General features: G+C 36.3%; 1 protein-coding gene across 24 annotated transcripts in view; it reads right to left on the reverse strand.

Moving 5' to 3' along the window:
- PPFIA2 (PPFI scaffold protein A2) overlaps positions 1-16,018 on the reverse strand; it is a 533,343-nt gene that overhangs the window by 41,338 nt on the left and 475,987 nt on the right. For 12 of the 24 annotated variants that reach the window (XM_027769714.1, XM_027769715.1, XM_006142877.3 and 9 more), the window contains one exon: positions 6,917-6,925. The exons of the other annotated variants lie outside the window; for them this stretch is intronic. In XM_027769714.1, the coding sequence (XP_027625515.1) occupies positions 6,917-6,925 (9 nt within the window). The remainder of the gene's footprint in view (positions 1-6,916; positions 6,926-16,018) is intronic. 24 annotated transcript variants of the gene reach the window in all.

Here is a 16,018-nt window from a genome sequence, read left to right on the forward strand (position 1 = left end):
ATAAACAGAAATATTGATTATACATTTGTTTGGAAATTATTGAGCACTCTGAACCCTGTTAGTTTTTTTTTTTTCTTTTCTTTTTGTTTTGCTTGGTTGGTTTAAATAACATGCTGTCAGAGAATAGTAACTTTAGCAACAGTACTCAACGAAAATGAGACAAGGGAACACAAGTTCAGTGAATTCTGCCCTTTGTTGACCAACTGCTTGGGCTAAATCTTAAGCAGAGGTCTCAGCACTGACACACTTAGACTGGAGATACAGGCCATTCTGGCGGGAGATAGCTGGGTTTCACACGAGGACTTGGTACTACATGGTAGTAACTCAAGATCTGCTTTTTCTTAACCTGAAGGGTATATCAATGAGGTTGAAATAAACATAAAATTTTTAAAGCCATTTTGCATCTAATTCTTCTCAATTATAAAATAAAAGAAGCATATCTTAACATGTTGGCTTTAAGAAGAAGCAATATTAGAAACATAAAGCAATGTGGGCAATGCTATAAAAGTTGGAAATCACTGAGTCCAGTACACAATAACTTGGTGACAAATTAGTAAGGTTAGCATGACCTATATAGGATGCTTAGTCTCATTAGAAATTTTGGGGTCATTGTCAGAAAAACAGTGAGTTGGGGCCTGTTGGTGAGCATAATGGTTAGATCCCTCATGACTATACAGTTTGAATCATCAGCCTGCCTGGCATGTGTGCATGCAACCCCAAGATGAGAGGAGAATGGAGAGGAGGGGAGTGTGGCATGGCCATCCTCCCTGAGGAGTGCTTTCTCACTTTCTCTGACTCTGTCTCTGTCTCTATCTTTCTGTAGTGAGCACACAGTGACCAGAACTGTTTAGAAAAAAAGCCTTAAAAACCATCTATGTGGCACAAATAAGAATTTTGGCTATTCTCTGTTCAACCAGTCCAAGTGTGAAAAAAGATCTGCAATGCATCTCTCTGAAGCCAAAATTCAACCTTTTTTTAAGTTCAAGTGGCAGTTATGCTAGAATGAGATCATGATCACTCCCCACAGTACTAATAGTACTAATCTGATTTTGAACAATCCATTTTTTTTTAGGCCTAAAGAAACACCTTTGTTTGCTTGCCTGCCTTTCTCTTTCTTTCTGACAATCTAATCTTCAACTGTCTCTTGACAAGGGATTACTTATACATCACTATGATTATAGGCAAGCATTTTAGTTTTAGGAATAAGACTAGATTTTAGAGGGTATTAGTAGCACTTCCTTTCAGGGGAGGTGTCAGACACAGAGTTGCAATCACCAATATGAAAACGCAAAACCAAAAAGTACTAATTGTAAGGAAAGGTCATTTTGACCTGTGAAATTTCTGAATTATGGTGTATTTTAAAGAAACACTCTCTGATCTGCAACAAGAAAACTGTTAATGCCCCCCAAAGGCCTCAGATTCTCTTGCTATGGGTGTCATGAGTTACTGTAACTGGAAAGTGACATGTTAGAAAAGTCCAACATGTGGTCAGCTCTCATGTCTGTAGTTCACACATCTGGTCATAGAGAAACATGCAGAAGGAAATCTATGCTTGCTATGCCTGATCTGGGGACAGAAACATACTAGAGGTGGGTGCCCTAGAAATGTCAAGACTCAATAATTTCTAGATAAAAGATCAAGAGTGTCTAAAAAATATAAAATCAAGAACATTTGTCGGGCTCGTGGTTTCTCACTTCCAGTCCAGACTAATGCAAACTAAATACGATTTTGCTTAAATGACTAAATCCAAATAGAAACACCACATTTGTCCTTCTACTTTCTGTTTCTCCTCAACTATTGTAGTTGTGGCCTAACTGGCATTTAGAAACTGTCTTTCTACCTTAGATTTATTTAAGTGTAACTTAAAATGAACTGCAATGGATATAGGAAACACTATAATACAGATTTATTGGTTGTGCTGTCTAGTGCTTTTGAACCATTTATATTTCTATGAGCTATACTATAGTGGTTTGAAAGAGCTAAAGTTCTGAATACAGACAAATTAGGCTTCGGATCTCACATAATGATAGCTAGCATGCATTTGTCACTAACTTTGTAAAGTTTATCCTAAACTTTCCATATGTATTAGCATGTTTTATCTTCACAGCACTCTAATAAAATACACATTGATGCACGCTCACAAAGAAGAACACTGAAGAACAGAGGCCACTTGAAGACCTAAGAGACAATGAGGTAGAGCCACAATTTGAGTCCCAGCCACATGGCTGCAGAGACAGCTCTCAGTCTCCATACTATCCCTCAGTTAATTAGCCTCTCTGAATCATTGCATGTCTGAAGGTCACATGGCTACAGAGACGGCTCTCAGTCGCCATACTATCCCTCAGTTAGTTAGCCTCTCTGAATCATTGCATGTCTGAAGGAGAAAAACATCACCTTCCTTATTGTGAGTATAAAGTGAAATGATAGTTTCTCACCTTTTTTTTTTTCTGACAATCTAATCTTTAATTATCTCCTAACAAGGGGTTACTTACACACCACTATTATTATGGACAAGCATTTATTTTTAAAAGTAGCTTACATTTTAAGAATTCCTAGTTAATAGGGAAGGTCTTTACTCCTATTGTCACACATTTCCACTCTCATCACTAAGACAACAAGGAGTTGAGGCTTGCCTTTTCTTGTTACTCTCTATCTGGTTCTGATCTTGGTCAGAGGAAGGTTAGCCTAGTTTCTATAATTGAGATCAAAAGCTAAATGTGTTGTAATTTGCTTCAGTTCATTTGATTTTTGTGTAATCATAATTCAAAATAGTTCTCTGGCTGTAAAATTTATCTTCAGGGCTTATTGATTTACTGTAGCAGAAGACAAATATGTAGTGTTGATAAAACTAGAGGAAGTAAATAGAAAGCTGGATAAGAACAAAGGATAAAATATAAGTCAAACAATTTGACAATTTAATTTACTTTTTAACACTGTAGCACAGAGAATAAATTTTCTTTACACAACACTAGCAGGAAATGTACATAGACTGTACACTCTTATCAATAGAAAATGTATCTTGCTTCTCGAAGATGCCAGATTCAAGAGGGTAAAGGGTAAATGGGATACGGTGCCCTCACATTTGAACCAAAAGATTGTCTTAGTATAATTATGTCACTCAGAAACCCATACTTCACAGTTACTTCTTCCTTCCTTCCTTCCTTTCTTCCTTCTTTCCTTCCTTCCTTCCTTCCTTCCTTTCCTCCTTTCTTAAGAGAGAGAGTTTTGCTATAGGATGAGAGTGCTCACCAGACAGAGACAGAGAGACAGAAAGTGAGAAATCAGCCCCCAGGGAGAATGGCCAAACCACAATCCCTTCTCCTCCATTCTCCTCTCAGGATCCTGGGTACACACACATGCACACGTGCCCGACTTGAGTTTCAAACCTGTGGGAATGGGACTCAAAGGCTGTGATCAGTCATGTTGGTGTCCAGCTCCTTAACCACTACGCTGCCTACTAGGTCTCAATACTTCACAATTCTTTTTTTCTTTTTAGAATTATTTTATTTAACTTTATTTATTATTTATTTATTTTAATTTGACCAGAGACAGACAGAGTGGTGGATGGGGGGGTGGGAGTGAGAAAGCAAGCCATCAGGTCCGGGACTTGAACCACAGTCGGTCATGTGTAAGTCCAGCACTCTTAGCCACCAAGCCACCTGCTAGCCCCTACAATTCTTTAAAAACCAAAATTACTTATTTGAGAAACTAGTAGAAGTTCTGGCTTAACAAAAGTGAACAAAGTATCATGCCACCAATTTTTTTTTTAACATCAGCAGATGAAAATGTTCGTGTTAGTTAACATAATTATTCTAAACAGAAATGTGTCAGAAATTCCAATCAACTACATCAAGACATTGATTACTTAAATATACATATTTAGCTCCATAAAATTGAGTTTCAAATTCAACATTAACAAAGTGAATTGATTTTGACAACACAGTGTACTGTGACTTGGTGTGTGTGCAAGTGTGTCTGTGTGTGTCTATTACTATTCATTTTTACCTTCAGTGAAAACATGAAATCCCTGACACAGGTAAGTACTGTTTCATTTAGATTTCAATAATGTGTGCTAGGCCTTTGGATTGGAAATAATTTGATTGCATTAAAACCAAAATCTATTTACATTTAAGCATTTTCTTCAAGCTGCTCTGAAATATAGGACAAAATTTCAGGAAAGAAATTTAATTTGTGAATTTGAGTTGAATTTACATAATTTACTTCCTCATTTTATTTTGAATTTAACCATTTTCAAAGCCATTAAACAGTTATAAACATTCACACACAGAGAGAGATACACGCACAAATGTGATTGAGCTATGTAATTATCCATCCTGTTATTGGAAACTAGAGGGGGTTGTATTACTTTCCATTAAACAATTTTCCTTTTGTAATACATTATTGTTTATTCTCCTCAGTCACTTCCTGATAGCAATTAGAGACTTACTGGAAAACATTGGTAATTTTTCAGGTTATGTGGATACCGTTTAAACTATATGGTTTTAGTGATGCATCTAATTTTGAACCTTCTTTTACTCAGCTCGGAAGTTTAGAATTTCCATGCTTCTGAGGTGTATGTACTCTGGAGAACATACTCTTATTGGGGCAGGAAATTGATAGTAATATTAGCAAATGCAGAGAATATAGATCAGCCACCCAAAGGTATAGAGCGAGCAAGAGGAAAAGACTTAAACTGTGTTTTCTTATTCCTAATTCCATGGTCCTTGCATCTCAAATCTTTCCATGTTATCTTCAGGAGGTTTGCTCTCTCTTCCCCTAATATTATACCCTCTTAAGCTCTCTTACTGACAGTACTAGGGCCATGATTTTGAGCTCCTGACATGTTCAAGTTCCAGGAGCATTCTAACATAATAAGAAATCTAACTTGAGGGTGAAGGTAATTATGTCAGTTTCTTAGAGTTCATTAGTGACAATACATTAATCATTTATTGTTTTTTAATATTTTATTTAATAAAAGATGGAAAAATAAGTTTTTTGGAATTATTTTCCTTATGAAATTAAAAAAAAATTATTAGAAAACAGAAGATAAAATTTATATGGCAACATGAAAATAATACTTTAAAATGTGATGTCCAGGGACCAGCAGTTGGCATAACGGCTATGTCACTGGACTCCCCTGCAGTCAACCATGGTTCAAGTCCTGGACCCAGAGGCTTAAACGCATGCCAGGTGCATGTGCGTGCGTGCATGCCCAAGATCCTGTGAGGAGAATGGAGGAGAAGGGAGAAGGGATTACAACGTAGCCATCTTCCCTGGGAGGTGATTTCTCGCTTTCTGTCTCTCTCTCTTTGTCTTTCTGTTGAGCACACACATTCTATAGCAAAAAATTTCTTCCAATAAAATAAACAAATAAATAAATAGTGTGATGTCCAGAATATTTATTAGCTTAAAAAAGTCCTTATAACACTCATTTGACCAAGTACTTTTATAGCCCTTTAACAACTGTTTTCCTGGTATCCTTAAAGAATACTTTAGGAATTTTTTTCCTGAATGTTATAAATTATCCTAACTGAAGTAAATACTGGACTATTAAATAATCTTGAAAATAAAAACTGTGACTCAACATTAGAATAGAAAAAGAAGTCTAAACCATACTAATTAAGTTATTTTACAAAAACATAACTTAACATTGGCATACAAAAGACCATGGAGCCAACTAGTAATGGATTTTATAGCTTCCTGGAGAATTACATCTTATTATCCTATTTACAAGAGAAGGTTATTTAAAAGACAATGTTTTAATTTCAATATGTAAGATTTGTTTTAATATTAAAAACTGCTGGCTGTGAGTTCAAAGACCCCAGGCTGAAAGGCTTCAGAAACCTGAATAGGAATTTCATCATCTAAGGCCTTACTAGTAGATTAGGAATGCCCACAAAATGATCCCACCTTCTTGAATCAAACATTTAACTGACCATAGGTCTGGGACTCCTGTCCCTAATCTTGCCCTTAAAATGCATGTGGGGAACACTTAGTGGAGACGGGGTCTTTTCAGCATGTGCTGCTCACTCTCCTTGCTTTATGCTTTACACATAAAGCTGTACTCTCCTTCATCACATAATTAAAAGAAAATCTCCACAATCCAAAGTGCTTTAATAATCTCACCATGTTACCCATGCAAAAACTCTACACCAACACAAATACTTTATACATATGCATATTTTGTTTTGTTTTGTTTTGTTTTACTTTGAAGCCAAGTTTGTTTTAGGAATAGACAGTATGCTATAATTTTAGCTCAAAGAGCAAGATTTAAGATTGAAAACTTTGAGTATTATAGATTTTTAAGTTTTTTTTTGTTTGTTTCAAAAAAATTTAATAGTAGCACAAGAAACAATGGGAAGAATACACATTCAAACAAAACCGAGGATTACTTTACATTTTCTAGATATAAATGTTCTGCTGGGAAGATCTAGCAATGAGCCCTTTTCAGTTAAGTGCAGTTCTAGCAGATGACGAGTAAGTTTGTCTATGGAATAAAACATGGATGGAAAACCACGATGCATGAGGGAAGCACAGGCAGATTCGGACACGCAGCAAAGTCATCAGTATCTGAGCGGCCTGAAAGTATGACTGGTACCTCACTGAGCACCACATGAACTCCTCAGGAGTGATTCAAGAACTAGGGAAATAAAATCAGAAGGTCTTCTGATGTGTGCCTTATAGAGCTGAAGACATAGAAGTGCCCAAAACCCCAGCACAGTGAATCTGAATGTGAACATTTCTCTGAACCAATGATTCCTTTTACTGTGTGGAAATGAATGTGCTTCACAACTCCAGTTTAGGTCAGAGGCAGTGCAGCTTGTGTTACAACTAAAAAGAGAAACACTAAAGATAAAAGAAAAAGAAGATGGTGCTGAAGATAAGCATGTTCAGCAGCCATTGTGATTCAACTTACCCAGATGTGCTTTTCATGAGATGGAGAAGGACGGATGGAAAAGAAAAGCACACACAAGTTAATGGATACATTTCAATCCAAAGAAAGCCGTGGAATAAAACAAGAGCATCATTTCAGATGTGAGAGAGCTCAGGTATGAGGAAGATATGGTGTCTTTTTTCCTTTTTTTTTTTCCACCATGACACACATACTCACTGTGTTCAAATTCATGGTCAGGTTGAAGACAGTTCTAATAGTTGACCAATATGTCTTGAGTATGAGCCACTCTGAAATATGCATGACCACATTTTCCCTGCCTCTAGTATATCCCAGGAAGAGCTCAGGCATCTTGGTAAAGAGCATGCTTTACCCAAGGACTTTATGTTATTTTACAAATAGAAACAATACCTTATAAAATGACACTAAAGTTTTCATGTAACCTTCTATGTCTACTGATAGAGCTCAGGAAAAACTACAGCAGAGAGTTTTACTTTGCTGTAGTTTTGCCTCTCCTCTAGAGTCGCAGCAACTAGAAAAGGAGAAAACACTAGTGTGAGTTGGAATACTTGTATTCTAGTCTCACACCTGGTTTGGTCAAACTTAACAGTAGGTTCTGATCTTCTATTTCCAACATAATCTGGGATGAGAAGAAATTTAGAGTGCAAAGCCGGGTTCAGCAAAAAAAAAATGGTTCCATCACTGGACTCCCACGTAGTCGACCATTGGAGGAGTCCCCAGGCCCAGAGGCTTAAAACTCACTCTGGACACGTGCATGCCCAAAATCCTGAGAGGAGAATGGAGAAGGGACTGCAGTGTGCCCATTGCCCTGGTGGGGGAGGGAGTGATTTCTCTCTGTCTCTCTGTTTTTTTTTTTTCTCTCTCTCTCTGGCAAGTGCACACACCCTATAGCAAAAAATCTCTCAAAAAAATTTAAAAAGAGTGTAATGCAAGTACATAATTTTATTATTCTAACAAGTGGTAAAATAATAACGATTAGTTTTGTAGACATGCATGGGCTAGTAATCAGAACATGTGAAGATGTAAAAGATTATATTACTCATCTATCCTTGCTGCTTTACTTCCTCTTTTTTAAATTGGCAAAATAAATGTTCAGGTAAAGGCTAATTGTCTCTCTTCCAATGAAAACACTTATTTTTTGAATAGATATTTATAACTTGCTTTGAAAAAAATGAACTAGGTTGGTTCATCAACACAATCATTATAAGACTCTTGGCTCTAATATAGCTGTGAAGTGTCCTATTGATACCCGGATATACTAGAGGCACTGAGAAAATATGGAAGTTAAATAATTCAACAAAAAATCATGGGAATATTGTTTTAAAATGTTTATAAAGCGTAATAGACTACTTATTAGAAAAATAAAATGGTTACTACTACAACTCATAAAATACATTCAATATAACAAAACATAAAGCAGAAATTCCTATCAGAAATAATAGACAAGTTAGAAGCATTTCATTTTTTATGATGTGCAATGGAACACCCCTGCACGTGCCTCCTCTAAAGGCATTCATTCAGAGAAACCATGTATTTTTTATCCAATGGGCACTTTGGAAAAATGCATATTATTTTTGGCTTTCCCTCCAGACCAGCTGTGGCAAGCTCTTTAAATTTCCGCATAAACAAAAAACATAAATATTCATAAAAGTTGGCATCACAACATTCTAAGATTATTAAGTCATATTTTTCACATCATACATTTAACACAAATAAAATTAAGACCAAAGTAATTTTCAAGTGCTTAAAATGTTTTTTCTTGTCAACATACCTGTGAACTCTATGATAATTCTGGGAAAAAAAGGCAATTTCTGAGCTTTCCAGGAAAATTGCCAAAAGCATTAAGGAACCGTTATGACCATAGACAAAATAATCTTCCTTAACCTACAAGCTAATGAGAAATCATTTTCCAATAAAACAACTCGATTAAATTTGCTCATAGTGAAATACTAATTTTTTAGACCTTTGTTGATCTGTTTTTACAATAGAAGAATTATACCAACAAAAATACCTTAAAATGGACAATTATGGAATAAACACACATTTAAAAGGTACTACTCAATAAGCATTGCTCAAAGTTCTAATATTTTTGTGTTATCAATTTATTTAAATTGTTTGCTGATTTCTCAGAGTTTCTATGAACCACAGTCGAATTTAGAATGTTAAGTATTTTAGCTCAAAATTTTAAAAAATATGCAATACAAAGGATAAATATAGACTGAAAAGTATCTCACTTTAGAATGTTAAGTATTTTAGCTCATAACTTTAAAAAATATGCAATACAAAGGATAAATATCTATAGTCATCGATGATTGAGATTTTGTGATAATATATTACAAACTTGACAGAAGAAGCACTGTGTATTTACAGATTTTTCTCTAAAAGAAGTGTTTTTCTTCATATAAAAATTGATACAGTTTTTATTTTTAGTTAGTTTTTGCTACAGGGTGCCTACACTCACCAGAGACAGAGACAGAGAATGCGAGAAAGCCCCAGGAGAGATGAATTCACTGCACTCTTTTCTCCTCCACTCTTCTCTCAGGATTTTAGGCATGCATGCACATGCACTTGGCATGATTTCAAGTCACCAGATCTGGGACTCAAACTGCAAAGTCACAGCCATGTGGAATCTAGCACCATAACCTCCATAACTCCTGCTGCCCTGACACAGACCTTTTCTCCTGCTATTTATTGACATTTCTACCACTATTTAAATATAATTATTATTCTTTTTTTTCTCCATTCCAGTGTTGGCCAAGGGCATGAAAATAGTAAGAGAGATTCTGTCAAGAATAAATTTTCTCCAGTTAAAGATCACAGTAAACAATAGGCATGTAGTAAGTTTCTTTTGATATGGAAAAGACGTCTATATTACCATCTAACGAATAAGATCAAATCCAATTTATGGCCTGATGTTTTCCTGAGGAACATCCAGACACAGTGTGAAGTTATGAGGTAATACATGTCCTATTTTCCAAAATGGAGGCCTTACATTTTTCAGGTGTTTCATTTTAATCTGTCAGATCTCCCACCAAAGGAAGGGGCCTTCTACTTGTAAATTCGTCGACTTTGTATTTAAAAGTGGAGTGTAAGTTCACTAAATGAGTTTCCTTTATGGATATAAGTATATCTTAGGTCTTAAGGTTCAAATTGGAGAGGCTCAGAAATATTTTAAAATCTAATGTTAACACCAAATTGAGTAGTAAATGGGTGTTAATTAGAATAGACAAATAAATGTCCCTATCTCAAATTACATTATCAAATTCATGATCAAAACTTTAATTTAGTATTTGACTGTGTTAGATTTGTTAGGCAAATAAATAACAAAATGCTTAGAGGAATAAGGTGTTTTTGTTTTTTTCTAAGTCTCAAATACCTTAGTTATTCGACATCAATATTAACTTATTTAAGACTCTTTATAAAGGGCTTTAAAAGATCATTACTGGGACCAGCAGATAGCATAATAGTTATGTTACTGCATTTCCATATGGCTGACTGTAGTTCGAGTCCCAGACCTGGTGGCTTGAAACTCAGGTTGGGCGCATGTGCATGTGTTCCTAAAATCCTGAGAGGAGAATGGAGGAGAAGGGAGTGTGGGATGGCCATCTGCTCTGGGTTGGGGGGGGGGGTGATTTCTCACTTTCTGTCTCTCTGTGTTACCAATGAGTGTACATGCCCTATAGCAAAAATGTAGTCCTTTATCCTCCATTTTCCCTTCCTTTCCAGATTTTGGGAACATACATTGTGTCTAATATGTTCCTCAAGGTACTGAGCCCAGGACTGAAACTGCATGGTTGGCCAGGTAGGATAGGCTACCATAACTACCAGGCTCCAGAAATGGCTCTGAAACTTGTGTTTTGAAATTATTTCCCCAATCCCAACCTCATCCATTCTTAAAAAAAGTATTTTCTTTTAATTTATGTGTTCCTTATTTTGAAAGATAGGGTGGACATAGATAAGAAAGAAAGTATTCTCTAAGGAAAAAAAATGTTACTTTTCTGAATATAAATGAAGTTAGGAATACATTGCTTACTCCTTATATAGACCATGAAAAACTACTTAAGGTATTCAAGGCCCAGTAAAGATTGGACTACGTATTGTTTAAATCATGGCCCTACCCTAAGACTCTAAATAATTCAGACAAAAAGATGAGCTCCAGAGATCTTTGTTTTTGTATACTACAGTATCTGGAACATTATATTTCTTTGTATGTGGGAGGAAAGAGCAGTTTCTCTCTCAACAATTTTGTGAAAAATAAGAGATAATGCACATAAGAGGCATAGACTAGTGCTTGCCTAGCACACTGCAACTGCACTATATGGTAATTACATAATTATCATCTATATATACATATATATATATATATATATATATATATATATATATATATATATACACCCACACATGCACACCCATGTCTAAGTATATATATATTTTTGAATTTGTGAGTGGTCATGTGCACTCACCAGAGCGAGACAGAGAAGAGAGAGAGAGACAAAGAAAAATTCATCCCCTACTGGGGATGGTTACATTTCAATCCCTTCTCCTCCATTTGTCTTGCTGGATTTTAGGCACATATACACATGCACCCTGCATGTTTTTTAAGCTGCCAGATCCAAGACTTAAACTGTGAGGTTGGCCATGTGGGATCTAGTGGCTTGTACCACCAACTGGCCCATGTAAACAGGTATTTTATCATTACTATACAAAGGATGAGGAGGAAATGGAATACAAGGAGACAGGAATAATCATAAACAACAAGAAGATATTGACTGTGAAGTGCAATATGGAAGTTGAGAGAGAGAAGGCTGGTGAGATAAATAGGGGCCAGATAATCCAGGGACTTAAGGGCTTCATAAAATCATTTGCAATTTATCCCAGGGCTGCTAGCGAATGATTGAGAGGATTTAGGTAGGTTCCGAAATGTGATTTAGACAGATCTTTTTAGCTGAGGGATGACGAATGAATTATGGGAAGGCAAGATGAGTAGTAAGGGGATTGTTGTAGCAGGATGACCTGAGCTACGAAGGAGAAAACCAACAGATCTGAGAGATTTTACAGGGATGTCATTTACTGGTGTCAGTATACGGAGGTGCAGAAAGAATAAGGATGAGGAGGAACAAGAGCCAAGAGGAAAGGAGATTTCAGGTGTGGTTATCTGGGAAGAAATCATCGCCCTAGCTCTTCCATTTCTTCAGGCTTTTTCTTTATCTTAGAGCTCTCTCCTTACCCAGCTTCTACTCATGCATTCAATTATTCAGAAAATGTGTTTTGAATACTTAAAATATGTTAGTATGTCATAAAATTCAAATGTTCTCTTGAGTCTAGTTCTCCTGTGAATTATATTTAATTCTGGAAAGAATTCCAGAGTGTCAGTGCAGGGACAATTTTAAAGAGCATTTCATATCATCTCTCAGCTGAAAGTCGAATTTCCCACAGGAATAATGCAACTGTGTGCGCATGCTTGGCACATCCACATTGGAGATATTCATGGGAATTGCCTTTCTTTTCACTAGGACTTGCTAGGTCTGTAACTACTAGCAGTCCTCATTTAGAATCAGGCCACATTTATCTGAAATAAGTTCTGATCAGCTCAGGACTTTATCATGAGGCCATAAAGAACATGTTTGATGGCTCTGTCTTTTGGCAGAACTTGAGTCTTTTTTGCCCTACACTCTGCACGTTCCTGATTATCTCAACTCATCCTTGAAGATGTGGCTTGTGTCATCCCACTACTCTAATCATATTCCTCCTCATATATGCTGATGTGAATACTTCTACTTCACATTTCTCAGAAATCCATAAAATAACCAGCTACAATAGAGTCAATGCACAGAATTTTGACCTTATCATCACTTTTGTGGGTATTAAGATACCTTGCATTCTTTGTTAGGCATTGCTCTTTTGCCTAGATTGGAAAAGTGATTTTCTTGGGAGTTGCAATTGAATTATATATAATATATATTTTTAAAGTCTTAAAATATATATATATATTATATAATATATATATATAGCATTTCAACTGAAATCACTTGTAAAAGTGGCAGGTATGCCACCATCTGTTTCACCTAGTTGTCATTGATTCATTCACACCCCTTTGACTCTCTGATTGCAAAGGTCATTTGTCTTGGAGAATATCTTCTTTTAATTAATTATTTATTTATTTATTTTCAAAGACAGTGTCTTGCAGTGACACATACAGTCCTCCTGCCTCAACCTCCTGAGCAGCTGGGACCACAGGTGTATGCCTCCATGGTCTGCCTCTTTTAGATGGCATCTAGCTGTGTTGGCCAGGTGAGCCCGAGTTTATGATCCTCCTGCCTTGACCTCTCTGAGTTGCTGAGATTATAAACGCACAGCTCTGTGCCCAGTTTTTAAGATACACTGGGATAACCTGGGGCTCCCATGTGATCCCAGCCTACAGAACACAGAGTTAACACTGCATGCCACTGTGGCTGGCCCCAAGAATGTCTTTTAAATAACATGAGGTGTGTTTTAGGCTTGTGGCACTTTTCTCATTCTCTTTACTGAACAGTGACCTAAAGGAGTGATCATAAACCCTGAATACTTCAGCACAATATTTTGTTTTCATAGTTGTCTCTCTACAAGCACTTTGAAAAGTCAAACTGTATAATTCAAATAATGGTCTATAACGCAGTCCTTGGGACATAATAGACATTAAGCGAATGAATGAAAAATGATCAGTTTCATGTTCTATTAGTCCATCTTGACTTCAAAGAACATATGGATTGCTTTGGAAAAGGGGGTTATTCTTCTAGTATTTATTGCTATCTTGCATTTAATTTTTATTTATTAATTACTATCTTACTCTTTTCAGGTCACAAGGGTTTCTTCTGGGCAGAAATTATGGAGACCACATGGGGCTTCTTTCTTTTTACTCTGTAATATATTAACATTGCACCCTTGGATCAAAACAGCAGCTCAGGACCAGATGATGGCATAATGGTTACATCATTGATTGCAGTTCGAATCCCAAACCTGGTGGCTTAAAACATGCTGGGTGCACGTGTGTGTGTGCAAGCCCCAAATCCCAAGAGGACAATGGAGGAGAAGGATTGCGAGGAGAATGGAGAGAAAGGATCACAGTGTCAACATTCCTCCTGGGGTGGGTGTTTTCTCACTCTCTATTTGTCTCTCTCTGTCCCTCCAGCAAGTACACACACCCTACAGCAAAAATCTCTCTTAAAAAAAGAAAAATAAAGGAAATAAAAAGCAGTTCTATGTCTTTTGTGTTCTTTTGAATCCTCCAAATAGGTCATACGAAGAGGGCACTTTGGTTTCCCTTCATTTTATTTTTATTAACAAATTTTAGTGTATTTTTATCTTTAGCCTCTGGATATTATTATTTAAGCTCAAGGAATTCTTAAAATTGTCCTCAATTGAAGCGAGGCAGGGGTATGCATGATCTGATGGGAAAGCAATTAAATGGCTCAGTGCAGGCAGATAAGACTTGCAAGGAAGAAACTGGGACATATTTTCTTAGGTAATACTGGGAACATTGGCTTAGAGTCCTACACATTCCACTTCATTAGCTTCTTTGAGTGTAGTGTGGTCCCAATAGCTATACTAAAAGAACTCTTAACTATAACAATCTGGTCCAAGTACAAATATCTCTTCTATACTAGGCCAATGAAAAGATTTCACCTAGGAACTCTGATTCTGAAACCTGGTAAAGAACTGGCAAGACTTAGAGGTTAAGGCAACTGGGTCCCACATGGCTGACAGTGCAGTGTTGAGTCTCAGACCTGCGGTTTGAAAATAATGCTGGGCATGTGTGTGTATATGTCCAAAATCCCAAGAGGAGAACGGAGGAGAAGAAATTACAGCATGGCCATCCCGGAAGGAATGATTTATCACTCCTCCCACCCCTTTGCTCTCTCTCTCTCTGCTGAGTATACATATATTATAGAAAAAAAAAAGAAAAATTAGAAAATCATGTCAGGCATGTACATGCTCAAAATCCCAGGAGGAGAATGGAGGAAGGAGGATTGTGGCGTTGCTGTCTCTTCAGCAGGGGGGTGATTTCTCATTCCCCTGCCCTTTGGTGAGCATATACACCCTATAGCAAAACTAAAAGGAAGGAAGGAAGGAAGGAAGGAAGGAAGGAAGGAAGGAAGGAAGGAAGGAAAGAAGGAAGGAAGGAAGGAAAGAAGGAAGGACAAATAGGATGAGTAAAAATATTTTTTAAAACTTTGCATATATCCTATTGTTTCTGAAATCTGTGGAATTCTGTATTATCCTGCCAGGGCATCTTCCTTTTTGCTTTATCTAGTCAGGGTTAGTTTCTATACCATGCCTACAAAAAAGATTTTTGTAGAAGAAATACAGATGTTTACCTTCCATGTATATACCACCACTTAAATGGGAAAAATGTATTCAGAGTTCTAACTCACATCTTACAAATTATCTTCTAGAATACAACTTATTTGTAAGTTTAACTTGGCATATAAACACTTAATAAATATTTATTAAATAAAAGAATGTTAGGGTGTTTCATAATACCTTTAAGTAAGAATATTTTCAGTGATATTTATTTTGCTTAGAGATATACACACTGAGAATCTTCCAAATGCCAAAGATTAAAAGTGCAGAATCTCAAAACACATTAAAGATTATGCACTGAAGGAGACCCTAAGGACTGTGATGGGAATAAATTAACTAAATCTATAGAGCTTCCCTTTTATGTCTTTGAAGTTCTAACATAAAGATTCACGGGTTGTGATTAACTGTGACTGCCCTGCTCCAAGGATAAAACTGCTTCTCTAGGGAGAGGATGCTGCTGATAGCTGAGATGGGATGGTAATTTCATTTTAATGATGTTGAAAAATTGATTCAAAAATAAAATCCATGTTAACTTAGCAGTGTTATCAATTCAGGGTATGTAGAAAATTCTCACCTATAATAATCTATTATCTACATTAGAACTAAAGATTGAACATGATCAGTCAGTGTATTAATATTCATATGGTATCTTTCAGTTTAAGTCTCAAGACACAGAGGAGTCCATCAAGCATATATGTTCTACTAAAAATAATACTGTGTTTAAAAAACAGGACAAAAGCATTAGCAGATGAAAACTTAGGT

This window comes from Tupaia chinensis, unplaced genomic scaffold, assembly GCF_000334495.1.
Source record: "Tupaia chinensis unplaced genomic scaffold, TupChi_1.0 Scaffold000085_1, whole genome shotgun sequence".
NCBI classification, from domain to species: Eukaryota; Metazoa; Chordata; class Mammalia; order Scandentia; family Tupaiidae; genus Tupaia; species Tupaia belangeri.